At 43.2% G+C, this 17,535-nt stretch overlaps 1 protein-coding gene across 1 annotated transcript in view; it reads left to right on the forward strand.

Moving 5' to 3' along the window:
* LOC309548243 (uncharacterized protein) overlaps positions 1-17,535 on the forward strand; it is a 73,780-nt gene that overhangs the window by 20,421 nt on the left and 35,824 nt on the right. The window contains exons 4-5 of the mRNA XM_082248194.1: positions 2,927-3,034; positions 9,715-9,801. Coding sequence (XP_082104320.1) covers positions 2,927-3,034; positions 9,715-9,801 — 195 coding nt within the window. The remainder of the gene's footprint in view (positions 1-2,926; positions 3,035-9,714; positions 9,802-17,535) is intronic.

The following is a 17,535-nucleotide window of genomic DNA, read 5'->3' on the forward strand; positions in this document are numbered from 1 at the left end:
CATAAAGGAGGATTGGGACTTTGAATGAGGAGCAATGCAAAAAATGGGCCAAAGGTGATGAGTATAATAAAAATGGCAAGTTTATTGAGGCTACCACAGCATGTGATGCATAAAATACATATTGTCAATGGAATAACATAATGGAAAAAACATAACATCACCAACAGAGTCATTAACCAACAACATGAAATACGGTGCTACAAATGAATGCATTACAATATTGATGTTTGGAAAAATTGGTAAATCATGGGAAATGAATGTAGTACAAAAAAATGAGGTAGGTATATTCAGCACAGTAATGGCATCATATTGCTTGACGCATTTTGTAGACCAAGCTACTTCCTCAGGAGCAGATGCACAAAAGGGTGTCTTGAAGATGGCATGGGAAGGCATATGATAGCTGGCAGCCAGGGACTGTCAAAACGTCCAAAAACGTCCATGGTGGGAACTGAGGGAGTTAAACCCAAGGTACAAATGTATGCAGGACCTGCATTTGATGAGAGTCGCCATAAGGATACGTGGGATGGCAGAATGGACAGGACAACAAGGATTCTGTTGCCATTTGTAGTGACCATGATAGCCAAGAGTAAATGAGTAAAATTGGTATTAATGGGACGTTTTTGGACGTTTTGACAGTCCCTGGCTGCCAGCTATTATATGCCTTCACATGCCATCTTCAAGACACCCTTTTGTGCATCCGCTCCTGAGGAAGTAGCTTGGTCTACGAAACGCGTCGAGAAATATGATGCCATTACTGTGCTGGATATATCTACCTCATTTTTTTGTACTACATTAATTTCCCATGATTTACCAATTTTTCCAAACATCAATATTGTAATGCATTCATTTGTATCACTGTATTTCATGTTGTTGGTTTATGACTCTGTTGGTGATGTTATGTTTTTTCCATTATGTTATTCCAATGACAATATGTATTTTATGCATCACATGCTGTGGTAGCCGCAATAAACTTGCCATTTTATTATACTCGTCACCTTTGGCCCATTTTTTGCATTGCTCCTCATTCAAAGTCCCAATCCTCCTTTATGTCCCTTTAGTTTAGTTTAATTCTTAATGGTACACTCATGCATTGGCAAACGCATCAGGTTTTTAAGCCTGTGCAGCATATTATTAACAAAAGGGTTGGGGACTTTTTTCTCTGCGTTTCTTTCAGTATTGCAGCTTATTAAAATAAATTCAGCTGCATTACATGCAGCACACAGACGCACATATGTGAACCAGGGGCTCTTTCACACATGAGGTTGGGGGACGGTAAAACCACGCTGTCCACCCCAGCTGCTCCCCCTTTAGCTGTGGAGGCAGCAGTCAAGGTTGCATACATGCCGTGAAAGTGATAGTAAGTTATTCCCCAGGTGAATAGGGCCCCCATGGCGGCATGGTAATGCTGCATTTAGGGGTTAAAACAATCAGTGAGGAGCTGACATATAACCTCCTCACTGCCTTTCAAATTCCTCCGAAAAGCAATCCAAACATGGATCACTTCTCAGAGCAACAGCAATTCTGATTGTTTGGGATTAGGGGTCAAGATTAAAAGTAACATACAAACACACACACACCTCTACACTCACACACATACACTATATTGTCAAAAGTATTGGGACACTTGACTTTACACACACATGAACTTTAATGGCATCCCATTTAATGGCATAGACACACTCCTAAACCTTGTGGACAGCGTTCCCAGAAGAGTTGAAGCTGTTATAGCTGCACAGGGTGGTCCAACTCAATATTGAACCCTACAGACTAAGACTGGGATGCCATTAAAGTTCATGTGCATGTAAAGGAGGTGTCCCAATACTTTTGACAATATAGTGTACATACAATACATACACACACACACATAGCCATTTTAAAAAGTTGCAGTACTGTACCTTTAGCAGCACTGCTGGGCTCTTCACTTTACAGTATTGTCCTGTAGGGGGAGGCAGAGAGCTCAGGACTCAGGCAGACACCTCCCCCTGCCCTGCACTGCAATTCATTGTGCTTACTGAGCTCTTGCTTTGCTGATTTACAGTTCATCAGAGAAGCAGGAGTTCAGGCTGATCTTTGTGTGCCACTCCCAACCAGGACGCTGTGGCATCCCTGACCACCTCAGATGGCACCTCAGGTGAAAGGGGCTGGTCTAGACTAAGAGCTTAGTAAATGAGACAAAGCCCTGTTGACTTTCATCATCCAATCACGTGCAAGCAAATATACTTGCAATATTTTCCTTGCATGTGAGTGGCTATTTTTTGTAAAGTGAAGCTTTAGCTCATTTATTAAGCTCTGGAGCAACTACAATTGCAAAGTACACACTCTATTTGCCTTTAGTAAATCAACCCCCCTGAGTCAATTACATTGTACTGATGAATTTTTCAGGAGGAGAATCCCTTCTGTTCATAGAGACCTTGTCCTGGGTGGAGGCACTGCCAACATCATTATCAATTCTTCTCTTCCACTTAGCGAAGGTTCTGGTTCTCTTCTCTACCTACGGGTTTAGCACAATATCCTGTTTGCCCCCCCCGAAAAAGAGCTACAAGAGCTTAAAGTCCTACTCCTTTTTTTTTTTTTTAATCCTACTGGCGATGGTCTGGCCCTCTAACAGTCTGAATGATGGCATGCCTATCTTATATAAATGTGGGCAGTAGAGATGGGCTCGGGCGTATTCGAGTTCCTATGTGCCCGATCCCGCCAGGAAGCCGACACTGCACTCCACTAATCACAGGCAGTGAGACATTTCCCGGTCTGTGCAGCTGCGGATGGGGAAATGTCTCGCTGCCTGTGATTGGCGGAAGTGCAGTGTCGGCTTCCTGGCGGGATCGGGCACATAGGAACTCAACACACCGGAGCCCATCTCTAGTGGGCAGCTATACAACATACATTTTGAGATCTTGACATTTAAAACTTCTTTTTGCTTTTGTAGGATTATCTAGAAAGTATTAAGATTCAGAAAAGAATTCCCAAAACAACGGGACCTCCAGAAATTCAATATCCTGGCCTTTTTGGACGTCGGGGCCCAGAGATCTTCCAGGTAAACAATGCAGCTGTGGTTTCATGAAAGTTGCCAAATACAATCCAATCACCCAGAGGTCCATATGGAGAAAGAGTTCTGGAAGGTTAAAACCTCTTCCTTTTGTTAACTATCTGTGTCCCATTGGGGAGATTCACCTTACTTTACGTCCTGTACACATAAAAGGAAGTAAGGAGAAAGTTCTGTAAAAAATAAAGTCACTGGAAAAAAAGTCTCCCCATTGGAACATTTTCCCTCTATTTCTATTGCCATGACAACTTAAAGTTTCAATTTTTGCCTCAGTTTTAGTCCAACTTACTTTGGTCACCAGGACACATAAAGGGGTTGATATACTAAAGACAAATAGACTGTGCAATTTGCAAAGTGCAGTTGCTCCTTAGCTTAGTAAATGAACAGAAGCTTTACTGTTCATCCAATCACGTGCAAGCAAAAATGCTGTTTTTTAAATTTTCCTTGCATGTGATTGGGTATCCCTTGCAAAGTGAAGATTCACCTCATTTACTAAGCTGGAACAAATGCACTTGCAGAGTGCACAGTCTATTTGCCTTTAGTAACTTAACCCTTGAAGAGTGTAAATCTCCTGTTAGATGCACAGACAGCAATAAATCCAAGCAGGGTTTCCAATCTACTTTTCAAATAAAAAAAAAAGTTTTGGCATTAGAAACCCTTTAAAAAGACTGCCACGGGAATGGAGGGGCCACATTTATAAAATGCAGGGATCTGCAGTAGCTTCCCAAATCCAGAGGTGGGGGACTCGAGTCACATGACTTGACTTAAGTCACCAATTTGAGGACTTGAGACTTGCTTGACTAAAATGAATAAAAGACTCGACTTGACTTTGACTTGGTAGTCATGACTTGAGACTTGACTTTGACTTGAGACATATGACTTGAAATGACTTTACTTTTTTAAGTTATTAAATATTTGCATTTTCTCAAGATTTGTTAAAGCAAAATGAATGTTCCTGTTATGTTTCTGACACCACAGTCACTTAAAACACCTCAGTGTTTTCTGATTTTTAGGACACTGGCTGTTTAAGGATGGAAATACTTAACATGTTTTTAGTGACTGTGGTGTTGAAACATGACCGGACGAAGGATTTTGAGCTTTTTTGGCATTCAAAGTGTTTCTTTAATACGCCAAGAAAAAAGCACTAAGCAGTTTTGTTAATGTTGAAAATAAAACAAAACCTTTCCTGACCACTGACTGTTAACTGATTTAAAGGTGAAAATTGGGGTAGATCAGTATTTTGACTTGATTTGTGACTTGACTAAAATAAATGACTTGACTTGCTTGACTTCTAGCAGGGACTCGACTTGACTTGCTTGCTTTTCGCCACAGTAACTTGGGACTTGCTTGAGACTTAAAGGTTAAGACTTGAGACTTGCTTGTGACTTGCACATGTGTGACTAAAGGCCCATACACACGTAGCGATTATCGACCGTAAATATTCGGCCACCGACCGATCGGCCGATTGTCGGTTTGTTAGTATGATGCTTCCGACAACCGACAGCGAATTTTCGGCCGAACAGAATCTGGTGTGCAGGCTATAAAATTTTTGTTGACCAACACCAGAACGGCCGATTGTTCGTCAGTCAGTACAGAATTCGGCCGACAAACAGCAGATGAGCAAGACTGGGCATGCTCAGAGAAGAAAAAAGACACGGAAAGTAAACCAACACATGACATCACTTCTGCAGTCGGCTGTTGTTGGCCGACAAAATTCGTGTGCAGTCTTTAGCACTTTTCAGCCGACAGGACAGCACCGGACAAAAGACGGCTGATCGTTCGGCCGACAATCAGTATGTGTGTACGGGGCTTTACTCCCATGTCTGTCCAAGTTTTCCTCTCATGGCTGAAGTCCTGATTGTTTTGAAAGGCAAAGCTCTGACACTTAAAGAGGAAGTAAACCCTCGGGAAAAAAAATTAGGAAAAAAAAAACCTGTAAAGACAAAGGCATAATGAGCTTACCTTAAAAGGAAGCCCCCCCAGTGCCGCCCGCTCAGCGACAGGACTGTCGACATGTTCCGCCATCCTGCTTCCTGGTTCACGTCCTCCGGCTATCTGATTGGCCGGAGGCGTGATTGCATGTGCGCGGGAGCCGCCGTTCACGGCACAGAGCTCTAAAGGAACGGCACGGGTGGCCGTTCCTTCAGAGCGCATGCGCCGATGATGTCATTGGCTGCATTAAAAGTAAATATCTCCTAAACGGTGCATATTAGGAGATATTTATAGCGCCTATAGGTAAGCCTTAATATACGCTTACCTATAGGTAAATGTCAACAAAGTGGGTTTACAACCACTTTAAGCAGAGTTGGAGTATCCACATCTAAAACCACCTTTATTGTAGGTACTGCAGTAAAATCACATATCCATAAAGAAAGAAGAGGGGACCAGTAGAAAACATCTAACACGTTTCGCACCTATTCAGTGCCTATTCATAGCTGACCAAGGTTGGCTATAAACAAGCTAAAGTCCATTGTTTCACAGTCTGCCAGTCTGTAGACTTTGTCCCTTTGTCTCAAACTCTGCCAGATTATTACAGTAAAACCTTGGATTGAGAGTAACTTGGTCTGAGAGTGTTTTGCAAATTTTGACTTGATATACAAGCGATGTCTTGATATACAAGTAGTGTCATGTCACAACTGAGTATAAAAGAAAAGAGAGGCGCCTCTAAGTGTAGCAATATGGTTACATTTATTGAAGGTTCAACATTTAGTAACTCACATGGTTGATGATTAAAACAGGCACATCTAAGTATGCAGGCATCTGGGGTAAAGCTGTCCACATAGACCGTCCTCTGCACCGCCATCGACATCATCCCTTCCACACTGCGCTTCACGAGCGCTTTAAGCCTCACTTTCAGATCGCTCTACCGCAGGGTAGTCTTCCCGGTCACGATTGCAGACTGACAGCGGTGAGAGCCAGCGGTACAGAGAACAGTCTACGTGGACAGCTTTACCTTGGATGCCTGCATACTTAGATGTGCCTCTTTTAACCACTTCAGCCCTGCATGGTTTTACCCCCTAATGACCAGGTAATTTTTTTTGATTCGGCACTGCGTTGCTTTAACTAACAATTGAGCAGTTGTGCGACGCTGTACCCAAATACAATTGATGTCCCTTTTTCCCTACAAATAGAACTTTCTTTTGGTGGTATTTGATCACCTCTGTGGTTTTTAGATTTTGTGCTATAAACAAAAAAAGAACGACAATTTTGAAAAAAAAAAAAAAATTTTTTTTACTTTCTGCTATAAAACATTCCCAATAAAAAAATTTTAAAAATCAAATTTTTTTTATCAGTTTAGGCCAATTTGTATTGTGATACATATTTATTTTAAAAATCCCAAAAAGCATATTTTGATTGGTTTGCGCAAAAGTTTTAGTGTTTACAGACTATGGGATAGATTTTTGGACTTTTTATTTTTTTTGTTGTTTTCATTAGTAATGGCGGCGATCAGCAATATTTAGAGGGACTGCGAGATTGCGGAGGACAAATTTGACACTAAGGGGCAGTTTTTGGGGACCTTTGACACCAGTATAGTGATCAGTGCTAAATAATATGCACTGTTAGGGCTCTTTCACACGGGCGTTCCGATCAGATCCGCCTGTCAGTTTTTTAGGCGGATCTGATCGGATGCCCCATTCAGCCCTATGGAGCAGAGGATGTCAGTGGTGACATGTCCGCTGACACCCGCTGCCATCCGCATCCGATCCTGTCCGTGAAATCCGGACGGAGGGAAATCCTATTTTCCATCCGTCCTGGGGATCGGATCGGATGGGATCGGATGAGAGCGGACAGGCGGTCCGCTCTCATCCGATTCCCCATAGAGAGCAGCGGGGCTCTGACACCTCCCTCTCCGCACACAGTGCAGAGACGGAGCTGTCATCCGCCGGCTCAGCAGGGATCGGCGGATCGATCCCCGCTGAGCAGAGCACGGTCCGCAAAGGAATGCAGACCGTGTGAAAGAGGCCTTACTGTATAAATGACACTGGCAGGGAAGGGGTTAATACTGGGGATGATCAAGGGGTTAAGTGTGAGCCTATTTGTGCTTACTAACTGTGGGGGGGGGGGCTCTGTGACAGGCACACAGAGATGGGTGTTTCAGCTGAGCTGAGACACACAATCTCATTGTGCCTGTCTGACAGGAGAGCTGCCTGCCTTGTTTACATAGACAGGGGGCCCTTCTGTCAGTTTCTATGAAGATTGTGCGAGGCTGGCAGCGATCGAGCCTTTTCCTCCCGTGGTCTGGCTCCCATTGTGTCTAATCACAGTGGGAGCGCAGATCCACAAGCCGCCGAGACCACATGTGCTTAGTCATGTAGATCTACGTAATTATGCGCATCCGAGCCGCCCTGCGGTAGTAAATCTGCGTGGAGCAGTCGGCAAGTGGTTAATCATCATCCATGTGATTTGCTAAATGTTGTACCTTCATTAAATGTAACCATATTGCTACACTTAGAGGCGCCTCTCTCCTCTTTTATACTCTGTAGTTCTTGCTGGATTTTGCTTCTCATCCCCTTGTGGAGGCGCCATTTGTGGATGGACGTTTTATGGTTACTCAAGAAATCACATTGCTAGAATCTATTTATATTGACTATAAACTGAAGGATTTATGAATAAATGGTTGTGGAACGAATCATCTGAGTTTCTATTATTTCTTATGGGGAAATTTGCTTTGATATAAGAGTGCTTTGGATTACAAGCATGTTTCCGGAACGAACTATGCTCGCAATCCAAGGTTTTGCTGTAATGAACAGCACACTGGAGAAACCTACCTGAAGCCCACTGCCTCCTTTAACTACTTAAGGACCGCCCCATGCAGATATACCACGGCAGGGTGGCCCTCCTGCGGGAACCCACATACCTGTACGTTGGCTTGTGCTCTGGGTCTGAGACGCACGCAGCTATATAAACAAGGCAGATCACCGTTCTGCCAGAGAGGAAGATGGAGATCTTGTCTTCCTCCAGTTAAGCAATCTCCCACACAGTTTGAAAGCACTCCCTAGGAGCACAGTTAACCCTTTGATCGGCCCTGATGTTAAGCCCTTCCCTGCCGGTGTTATTAGTACAGTCACAGTAAAAAAATTTTAGCACTAATCACTGTATTGGTGTCACTGGTCCCCAAAAAGTGTCACTTAGTGCAAGATTTTTTTTTTTTTTTTTAAAGTGTAATTTTTATTGAGAATATAAGCAAAGATAAGGAACATACAAGGGGTAGGGAACCCCTAAAGAAACAAAAACAATAACATTGCAAAGCATTTCAAAACAGTCCCAGTCGGAATATGCAGGTACTAAGGGACGTATTAAAAAAGAAATATTACATTACACAACACAGGCTCTGAATGACAAGGATGCAGATGATACAATAGAGAGAGACATCAATCGGCAGAAAACACAATACATTCATGTAAGAGTAGAGTCCTGAAGGTCCCAGTTAGTGCCAGATTTGACCGCCGCAATGTTGCAGTCCTGCTAAAAATCGCTGATCGCTGCCATTAGTAGTAAAAAAAAATAAAAAAAATAATGTAAATAAAATTCCATAAATCTATCTCATAGTTTGTAGATGCTATAACTTGTGCGCAAACCAATCAACACTTATACCAATATACACTTATTGGATTTTTTTTTTACCAAAAATATGTAGCAAAATACATATTGACCTACATTGAAGAATACATTTGATGTTTTACATTTTTTTATTGGATATATTTTATAGCATGAAGTAAAAAAATATATATATTTTTTTCAAAACTGTCGGTCCTTTTTTGTTTATAGCGCAAAAAATAAAAACTGCAGAGGTGATCAAATACCATCAAAAGAAAGTTTTACTTGTGGGAAAAAAAAGGACTTAAATATTATTTGGGTACAACATCGCACATCCACACAATTGTCAGTTAAAGTAACGCAGTGCTGTATCAAAAAAAATTGCCTGGTCTTAAAGGGGGTAAAACCTTCCAGGGCTCCCCCCCCCCCCCCTGCTTACCTGATGCTGGGTTGTCCTCAGTTCAGATATTCACCTATCCAGTGGATCCAGCGTTGTCCTCCTGAGTTCCTCTTCTCTGCAGCTGCCATTTGGGTCCCATGCTGCCATGTTCCCCTGTGAGGCTGTTGGCTTCTCCAGATTCAGGTGCCACCTCCTGTCCCGATGATGCTCCGCTAAGCCAGCCCCCCTCCTCCTTTAATGAATGGAATGACTGTAGTGGTCCCAGTTCTTCCTGGGATATGCCCATCACATATCTCAAGGAGTAATAGGGGCACTGACGTAATTCACCTAGGTGAGGAGGGGAGATGGGGGGGGGGTGGGTCAAAACCTTCTATTAAAAAAGTGTAAGTAAAAAAAAAAAAAAAGAAAAATTTGAAAAAGTTGATATTTGTGTACTGGGAGTGGGGTGGGATTGATAGAAGGAAATATCATAATATGGGTGAAGATCTGCTTTAAGCTCTCTGAAGTATTTCCCACCCCTTTCTCCTTTAAAATAGAACAACCAAAGGTCTAGTTATCCACCTGTCCTTGCTCAGCTATAGAACTAGAGAGCTTAAACTTTTTAGTCCTACTGGACACAGCCTGGCCTCCAACAGTCTAACAGAAAGTATGCCTGTCCTATATAAATACAGATTGCTATACAACATACATTTTGAGATTTCAACATTTAAAATCTCTGATTTTCATTTTACAGGCCTATCTAGAACGTTTTCAGAGAACGGAAACTAAGAAATCTCAAAATCCTGGCATTGCACGGCGCTTGGACCTAGACGACTTGCAGGTAAACAAATGTAGCTGTGGTTTCATTAAAGTTGCAAAATACAATCCAATGGCCAGGAGCCATGTTGGCGTTTGTCATTAGCTGTCTGCACATTATATACAGCAGTTTTCCCTCCTTCCTCCAGTGATAGAGTCTGTTTAGAAAATACACCATTGTTTCACAGTCTGAAGATCCGTAGACTTTGGGGCAAATTTACTAAAACTGGTGCACACAGGACTTTTTTTTTTTTTATTTCTTTATTCAATTTTCCAGGTAAAAAATTATTTACAACACTCCAATCGCTGGAGAATTGTTTCATATACATTTTACACATATTACCTTTTATCCCTTTTTTTTTTTTTCCCCCTCCCTTCCTTATCCCCCCCCCCCCATCTCTTCTTATCATTCGACTCCTATTATTTCTCTGTATTCCCTTGTGTCCTTAAACTCTTGCCACTCATCCCAAATCTCCTCTTCATTCCCCTGTTCCTCCTCCTCCCAGGTCCTCAGCTGCTCCACACAGGACTTGATGCATAGTAACCAATCAGCTACTAGTTTTTTTTTTTTTGCCAAAACTTAAATGAACAAGCTGAAGTTAGAAGCTGATTGGTTACTATGCACAACTGCACCAGATTCTGTGTGCTCCAGTTTTAGGTAGTCTGTTGGGTTGATTTACTAAAGGCAACTAGACTGTGAACTTTTGAAAGTGCAGTTGCTCCAGAGCTTAATAAATGAGGTAAAACTTTACTTTAAAAGTTGAAATGTCCCAAACTATTCGCCGGCGAACAGTTCCCCGCGAACATCGCTTGTTCGCGTTCGCCACGGCAGGCGAACATATGCGATGTTCGGTCCGCCCCCTATACATCATCATTGAGCAAACTTTTACCCTGTACCTCACAGTCAGCAGACACATTCCAGCCAATCAGCATACCCTCCCTCCCAGACCCTCCCACCGCCAATAAAAAAGCAAGGACAGCATCCATCTTAGATTCATTCTGAAGCTGCAGTGTTAGTTAGAGCAGGGAGAGTGCTGCTGCTGAATTAATAGCTAGGCCAGTGTTCTGTATCCACTCCAGTCCTCAAAGACCCATCTGCTGTAAGGACAGTGTCCTGACAGCACCCCAAAAAGCCCTTTTTAGGGCTGGTACATCAGTCTGCTTTTTTTTTAAAATATATATATATATATATATTGCAGTTGCCTGCCCATGTGTGAGAGGCCACAGGCCCACAGACTGTACTGTGTGCACACCACTCATATAGGGTGGCACAGTACATTGCACGGCGCAAGCACTGTGCCCCAAATTGGAAGTAAGAGGACCGACCAACCATCTTTTTCCATCTCCCAGTTCCTAAAATCTATTCCATACACCGGCCCTTGATAGGGGACGTAACAGGGATTAAACTGATAAGATAAGTACTACTTAACACACCACCCATATAGGGTGGCACAGTACATTGCACGGCGCACGCGCTGTGCCCCAAATTTGAAATAAGAGGACCGACCAACCATCTTTTTCCATCTCCCGGTTCCTAAAATCCTATTCCATACACCGGCCCTTGATAGGGGATGTAACAGGGATTAAACTGATAAGATAAGTACTACTTAACACACCACTCATATAGGGTGGCACAGTACATTGCACGGCGCATGCGTCGTGCCCCAAATTGGAAGTAAGAGGACCGAACAACCATCTTTTTCCATCTCCCGGTTCCTAAAATCTATTCCATACACCGGCCCCTGATAGGGGACAAAACTGAGATTAAATTGGTATGAACAGATTTTTTTAATTTAAAAAAAAAAGAGGACAGCCTCTGCGGAGCTGGGTATTTTTTGGCCGCGTTACTGAACGCTCATGCACAATCGCTGTAGGCTCATGCGTCCTTTTGCAGAGGTGACAAACCTGGTCAGTCAAACCCAAGGCAAAATCATCGACCTCATCCCATATGCGTTTTTTCTGGAGCGTGCCCTGGGAAGAGTGCTGGATCAGTCCGTAGATGAGCATGAAGAGGAAGAGTTGTGGTCACCATCACCACCAGATGCAGCCTTGTCGTCGTCGATTGCTGGACCTGCGGCAACGAGTCAGAGGAGGAAGGTGGCTTTGAGGAGGTGGAAGACCAACCACAGCAGGCGTCCCAGGGGGCTTGTTGTCACCTTTCGGGAACCCTTGGTGTTGTACGTGGCTGGGTGGAGGAAGAGACCTTTAATGACGTCAGTGAGGACAAGGAACGGGACATGGCTAGCTTGGTATCCAACCTTGTGCAAATGGACTGTTTGCGGTTGTTTGTAGTGCGTTAAACGGGGAGTTTGGGCTGTTTGGGCATTCAAAGTGTTTCTTTAATACGCCAAGAAAAAAGCACTAAGCAGTTTTGTTAATGTTGAAAATAAAACAAAACCTTTCCTGACCACTGACTGTTAACTGATTTAAAGGTGAAAATTGGGGTAGATCAGTATTTTGACTTGATTTGTGACTTGACTAAAATAAATGACTTGACTTGCTTGACTTCTAGCAGGGACTCGACTTGACTTGCTTGCTTTTCGCCACAGTAACTTGGGACTTGCTTGAGACTTAAAGGTTAAGACTTGAGACTTGCTTGTGACTTGCACATGTGTGACTAAAGGCCCATACACACGTAGCGATTATCGACCGTAAATATTCGGCCACCGACCGATCGGCCGATTGTCGGTTTGTTAGTATGATGCTTCCGACAACCGACAGCGAATTTTCGGCCGAACAGAATCTGGTGTGCAGGCTATAAAATTTTTGTTGACCAACACCAGAACGGCCGATTGTTCGTCAGTCAGTACAGAATTCGGCCGACAAACAGCAGATGAGCAAGACTGGGCATGCTCAGAGAAGAAAAAAGACACGGAAAGTAAACCAACACATGACATCACTTCTGCAGTCGGCTGTTGTTGGCCGACAAAATTCGTGTGCAGTCTTTAGCACTTTTCAGCCGACAGGACAGCACCGGACAAAAGACGGCTGATCGTTCGGCCGACAATCAGTACGTGTGTACGGGGCTTTACTCCCATGTCTGTCCAAGTTTTCCTCTCATGGCTGAAGTCCTGATTGTTTTGAAAGGCAAAGCTCTGACACTTAAAGAGGAAGTAAACCCTCGGGAAAAAAAATTAGGAAAAAAAAAACCTGTAAAGACAAAGGCATAATGAGCTTACCTTAAAAGGAAGCCCCCCCAGTGCCGCCCGCTCAGCGACAGGACTGTCGACATGTTCCGCCATCCTGCTTCCTGGTTCACGTCCTCCGGCTATCTGATTGGCCGGAGGCGTGATTGCATGTGCGCGGGAGCCGCCGTTCATGGCACAGAGCTCTAAAGGAACGGCACGGGTGGCCGTTCCTTCAGAGCGCATGCGCCGATGATGTCATTGGCTGCATTAAAAGTAAATATCTCCTAAACGGTGCATATTAGGAGATATTTATAGCGCCTATAGGTAAGCCTTAATATACGCTTACCTATAGGTAAATGTCAACAAAGTGGGTTTACAACCACTTTAAGCAGAGTTGGAGTATCCACATCTAAAACCACCTTTATTGTAGGTACTGCAGTAAAATCACATATCCATAAAGAAAGAAGAGGGGACCAGTAGAAAACATCTAACACGTTTCGCACCTATTCAGTGCCTATTCATAGCTGACCAAGGTTGGCTATAAACAAGCTAAAGTCCATTGTTTCACAGTCTGCCAGTCTGTAGACTTTGTCCCTTTGTCTCAAACTCTGCCAGATTATTACAGTAAAACCTTGGATTGAGAGTAACTTGGTCTGAGAGTGTTTTGCAAATTTTGACTTGATATACAAGCGATGTCTTGATATACAAGTAGTGTCATGTCACAACTGAGTATAAAAGAAAAGAGAGGCGCCTCTAAGCTAAGTGTAGCAATATGGTTACATTTATTGAAGGTTCAACATTTAGTAACTCACATGGTTGATGATTAAAACAGGCACATCTAAGTATGCAGGCATCTGGGGTAAAGCTGTCCACATAGACCATCCTCTGCACCGCCATCGACATCATCCCTTCCACACTGCGCTTCACGAGGACTTTAAGCCTCACTTTCAGATCGCTCTACCGCAGGGTAGTCTTCCCGGTCACGATTGCAGACTGACAGCGGTGAGAGCCAGCGGTACAGAGAACAGTCTACGTGGACAGCTTTACCTTGGATGCCTGCTTTAACTAACAATTGCGCAGTTGTGCGACGCTGTACCCAAATACAATTGATGTCCCTTTTTCCCTACAAATAGAACTTTCTTTTGGTGGTATTTGATCACCTCTGTGGTTTTTAGATTTTGTGCTATAAACAAAAAAAGAACGACAATTTTGAAAAAAAAAAAAAAAAATTTTTTTTTACTTTCTGCTATAAAACATTCCCAATAAAAAAATTTTAAAAATCAAATTTTTTTTATCAGTTTAGGCCAATTTTTATTGTGATACATATTTATTTTAAAAATCCCAAAAAGCGTATTTTGATTGGTTTGCGCAAAAGTTTTAGCGTTTACAGACTATGGGATAGATTTTTGGACTTTTTATTTTTTTTTGTTGTTTTCATTAGTAATGGCGGCGATCAGCAATATTTAGAGGGACTGCGAGATTGCGGAGGACAAATTTGACACTAAGGGGCAGTTTTTGGGGACCTTTGACACCAGTATAGTGATCAGTGCTAAATAATATGCACTGTTAGGGCTCTTTCACACGGGCGTTCCGATCAGATCCGCCTGTCAGTTTTTTAGGCGGATCTGATCGGATGCCCCATTCAGCCCTATGGAGCAGCGGATGTCAGTGGTGACATGTCCGCTGACACCCGCTGCCATCCGCATCCGATCCTGTCCGTGAAATCCGGACGGAGGGAAATCCTATTTTCCATCCGTCCTGGGGATCGGATCGGATGGGATCGGATGAGAGCGGACAGGCGGTCCGCTCTCATCCGATTCCCCATAGAGAGCAGCGGGGCTCTGACACCTCCCTCTCCGCACACAGTGCAGAGACGGAGCTGTCATCCGCCGGCTCAGCAGGGATCGGCGGATCGATCCCCGCTGAGCAGAGCACGGTCCGCAACGGAATGCAGACCGTGTGAAAGAGGCCTTACTGTATAAATGACACTGGCAGGGAAGGGGTTAATACTGGGGATGATCAAGGGGTTAAGTGTGAGCCTATTTGTGCTTACTAACTGTGGGGGGGGGGGGGCTCTGTGACAGGCACACAGAGATGGGTGTTTCAGCTGAGCTGAGACACGCAATCTCATTGTGCCTGTCTGACAGGAGAGTTGCCTGCCTTGTTTACATAGACAGGGGGCCCTTCTGTCAGTTTCTATGAAGATTGTGCGAGGCTGGCAGCGATCGAGCCTTTTCCTCCCGTGGTCTGGCTCCCATTGTGTCTAATCACAGTGGGAGCGCAGGTCCACAAGCCGCCGAGACCACATGCGCTTAGTCATGTAGATCTACGTAATTATGCGCATCCGAGCCGCCCTGCGGTAGTAAATCTGTGTGGAGCAGTCGGCAAGTGGTTAATCATCATCCATGTGATTTGCTAAATGTTGAACCTTCATTAAATGTAACCATATTGCTACACTTAGAGGCGCCTCTCTCCTCTTTTATACTCTGTAGTTCTTGCTGGATTTTGCTTCTCATCCCCTTGTGGAGGCGCCATTTTTGGATGGACGTTTTATGGTTACTCAAGAAATCACATTGCTAGAATCTATTTATATTGACTATAAACTGAAGGATTTATGAATAAATGGTTGTGGAACGAATCATCTGAGTTTCTATTATTTCTTATGGGGAAATTTGCTTTGATATAAGAGTGCTTTGGATTACAAGCATGTTTCCGGAACGAATTATGCTCGCAAATCAAGGTTTTGCTGTAATGAACAGCACACTGGAGAAACCTACCTGAAGCCCACTGCCTCCTTTAACTACTTAAGGACCGCCCCATGCAGATATACCACGGCAGGGTGGCCCTCCTGCGGGAACCCACATACCTGTACGTTGGCTTGTGCTCTGGGTCTGAGACACACGCAGCTATATAAACAAGGCAGATCACCGTTCTGCCAGAGAGGAAGATGGAGATCTTGTCTTCCTCCAGTTAAGCAATCCCCCACACAGTTTGAAAGCACTCCCTAGGAGCACAGTTAACCCTTTGATCGGCCCTGATGTTAAACCCTTCCCTGCCGGTGTTATTAGTACAGTCACAGTAATTTTTTTTAGCACTAATCACTGTATTGGTGTCACTGGTCCCCAAAAAGTGTCACTTAGTGCAAGATTTTTTTTTTTTTTTTTTAAAGTGTAATTTTTATTGAGAATATAAGCAAAGATAAGGAACATACAAGGGGTAGGGAACCCCTAAAGAAACAAAAACAATAACATTGCAAAGCATTTCAAAACAGTCCCAGTCGGAATATGCAGGTACTAAGGGACGTATTAAAAAAGAAATATTACATTACACAACACAGGCTCTGAATGACAAGGAAGCAGATGATACAATAGAGAGAGACATCAATCGGCAGAAAACACAATACATTCATGTAAGAGTAGAGTCCTGAAGGTCCCAGTTAGTGCCAGATTTGACCGCCGCAATGTTGCAGTCCTGCTAAAAATCGCTGATCGCTGCCATTAGTAGTAAAAAAAATAAAAAAAATAATGTAAATAAAATTCCATAAATCTATCTCATAGTTTGTAGATGCTATAACTTGTGCGCAAACCAATCAACACTTATACCAATATACACTTATTGGATTTTTTTTTTACCAAAAATATGTAGCAAAATACATATTGACCTACATTGAAGAATACATTTGATGTTTTACATTTTTTTATTGGATATATTTTATAGCATGAAGTAAAAAAATATATATATTTTTTTCAAAACTGTCGGTCCTTTTTTGTTTATAGCGCAAAAAATAAAAACTGCAGAGGTGATCAAATACCATCAAAAGAAAGTTTTACTTGTGGGAAAAAAAAGGACTTAAATATTATTTGGGTACAACATCGCACATTCACACAATTGTCAGTTAAAGTAACGCAGTGCTGTATCAAAAAAAATTGCCTGGTCTTAAAGGGGGTAAAACCTTCCAGGGCTCCCCCCCCCCCCTGCCTACCTGATGCTGGGTTGTCCTCAGTTCAGATATTCACCTATCCAGTGGATCCAGCGTTGTCCTCCTGAGTTCCTCTTCTCTGCAGATGCCATTTGGGTCCCATGCTGCCATGTTCCCCTGTGAGGCTGTTGGCTTCTCCAGATTCAGGTGCCACCTCCTGTCCCGATGATGCTCCGCTAAGCCAGCCCCCCTCCTCCTTTAATGAATGGAATGACTGTAGTGGTCCCAGTTCTTCCTGGGATATGCCCATCACATATCTCAAGGAGTAATAGGGGCACTGACGTAATTCACCTAGGTGAGGAGGGAGGATGGGGGGGTGGGTCAAAACCTTCTATTAAAAAAGTGTAAGTAAAAAAAAAAAAAAAGAAAAATTTGAAAAAGTTGATATTTGTGTACTGGGAGTGGGGTGGGATTGATAGAAGGAAATATCATAATATGGGTGAAGATCTGCTTTAAGCTCTCTGAAGTATTTCCCACCCCTTTCTCCTTTAAAATAGAACAACCAAAGGTCTAGTTATCCACCTGTCCTTGCTCAGCTATAGAACTAGAGAGCTTAAACTTTTTAGTCCTACTGGACACAGCCTGGCCTCCAACAGTCTAACAGAAAGTATGCCTGTCCTATATAAATACAGATTGCTATGCAACATACATT

This window comes from Pelophylax lessonae, assembly GCF_965119305.1.
Source record: "Pelophylax lessonae genome assembly, chromosome: 2".
Lineage (NCBI taxonomy): Eukaryota > Metazoa > Chordata > Amphibia > Anura > Ranidae > Pelophylax > Pelophylax lessonae.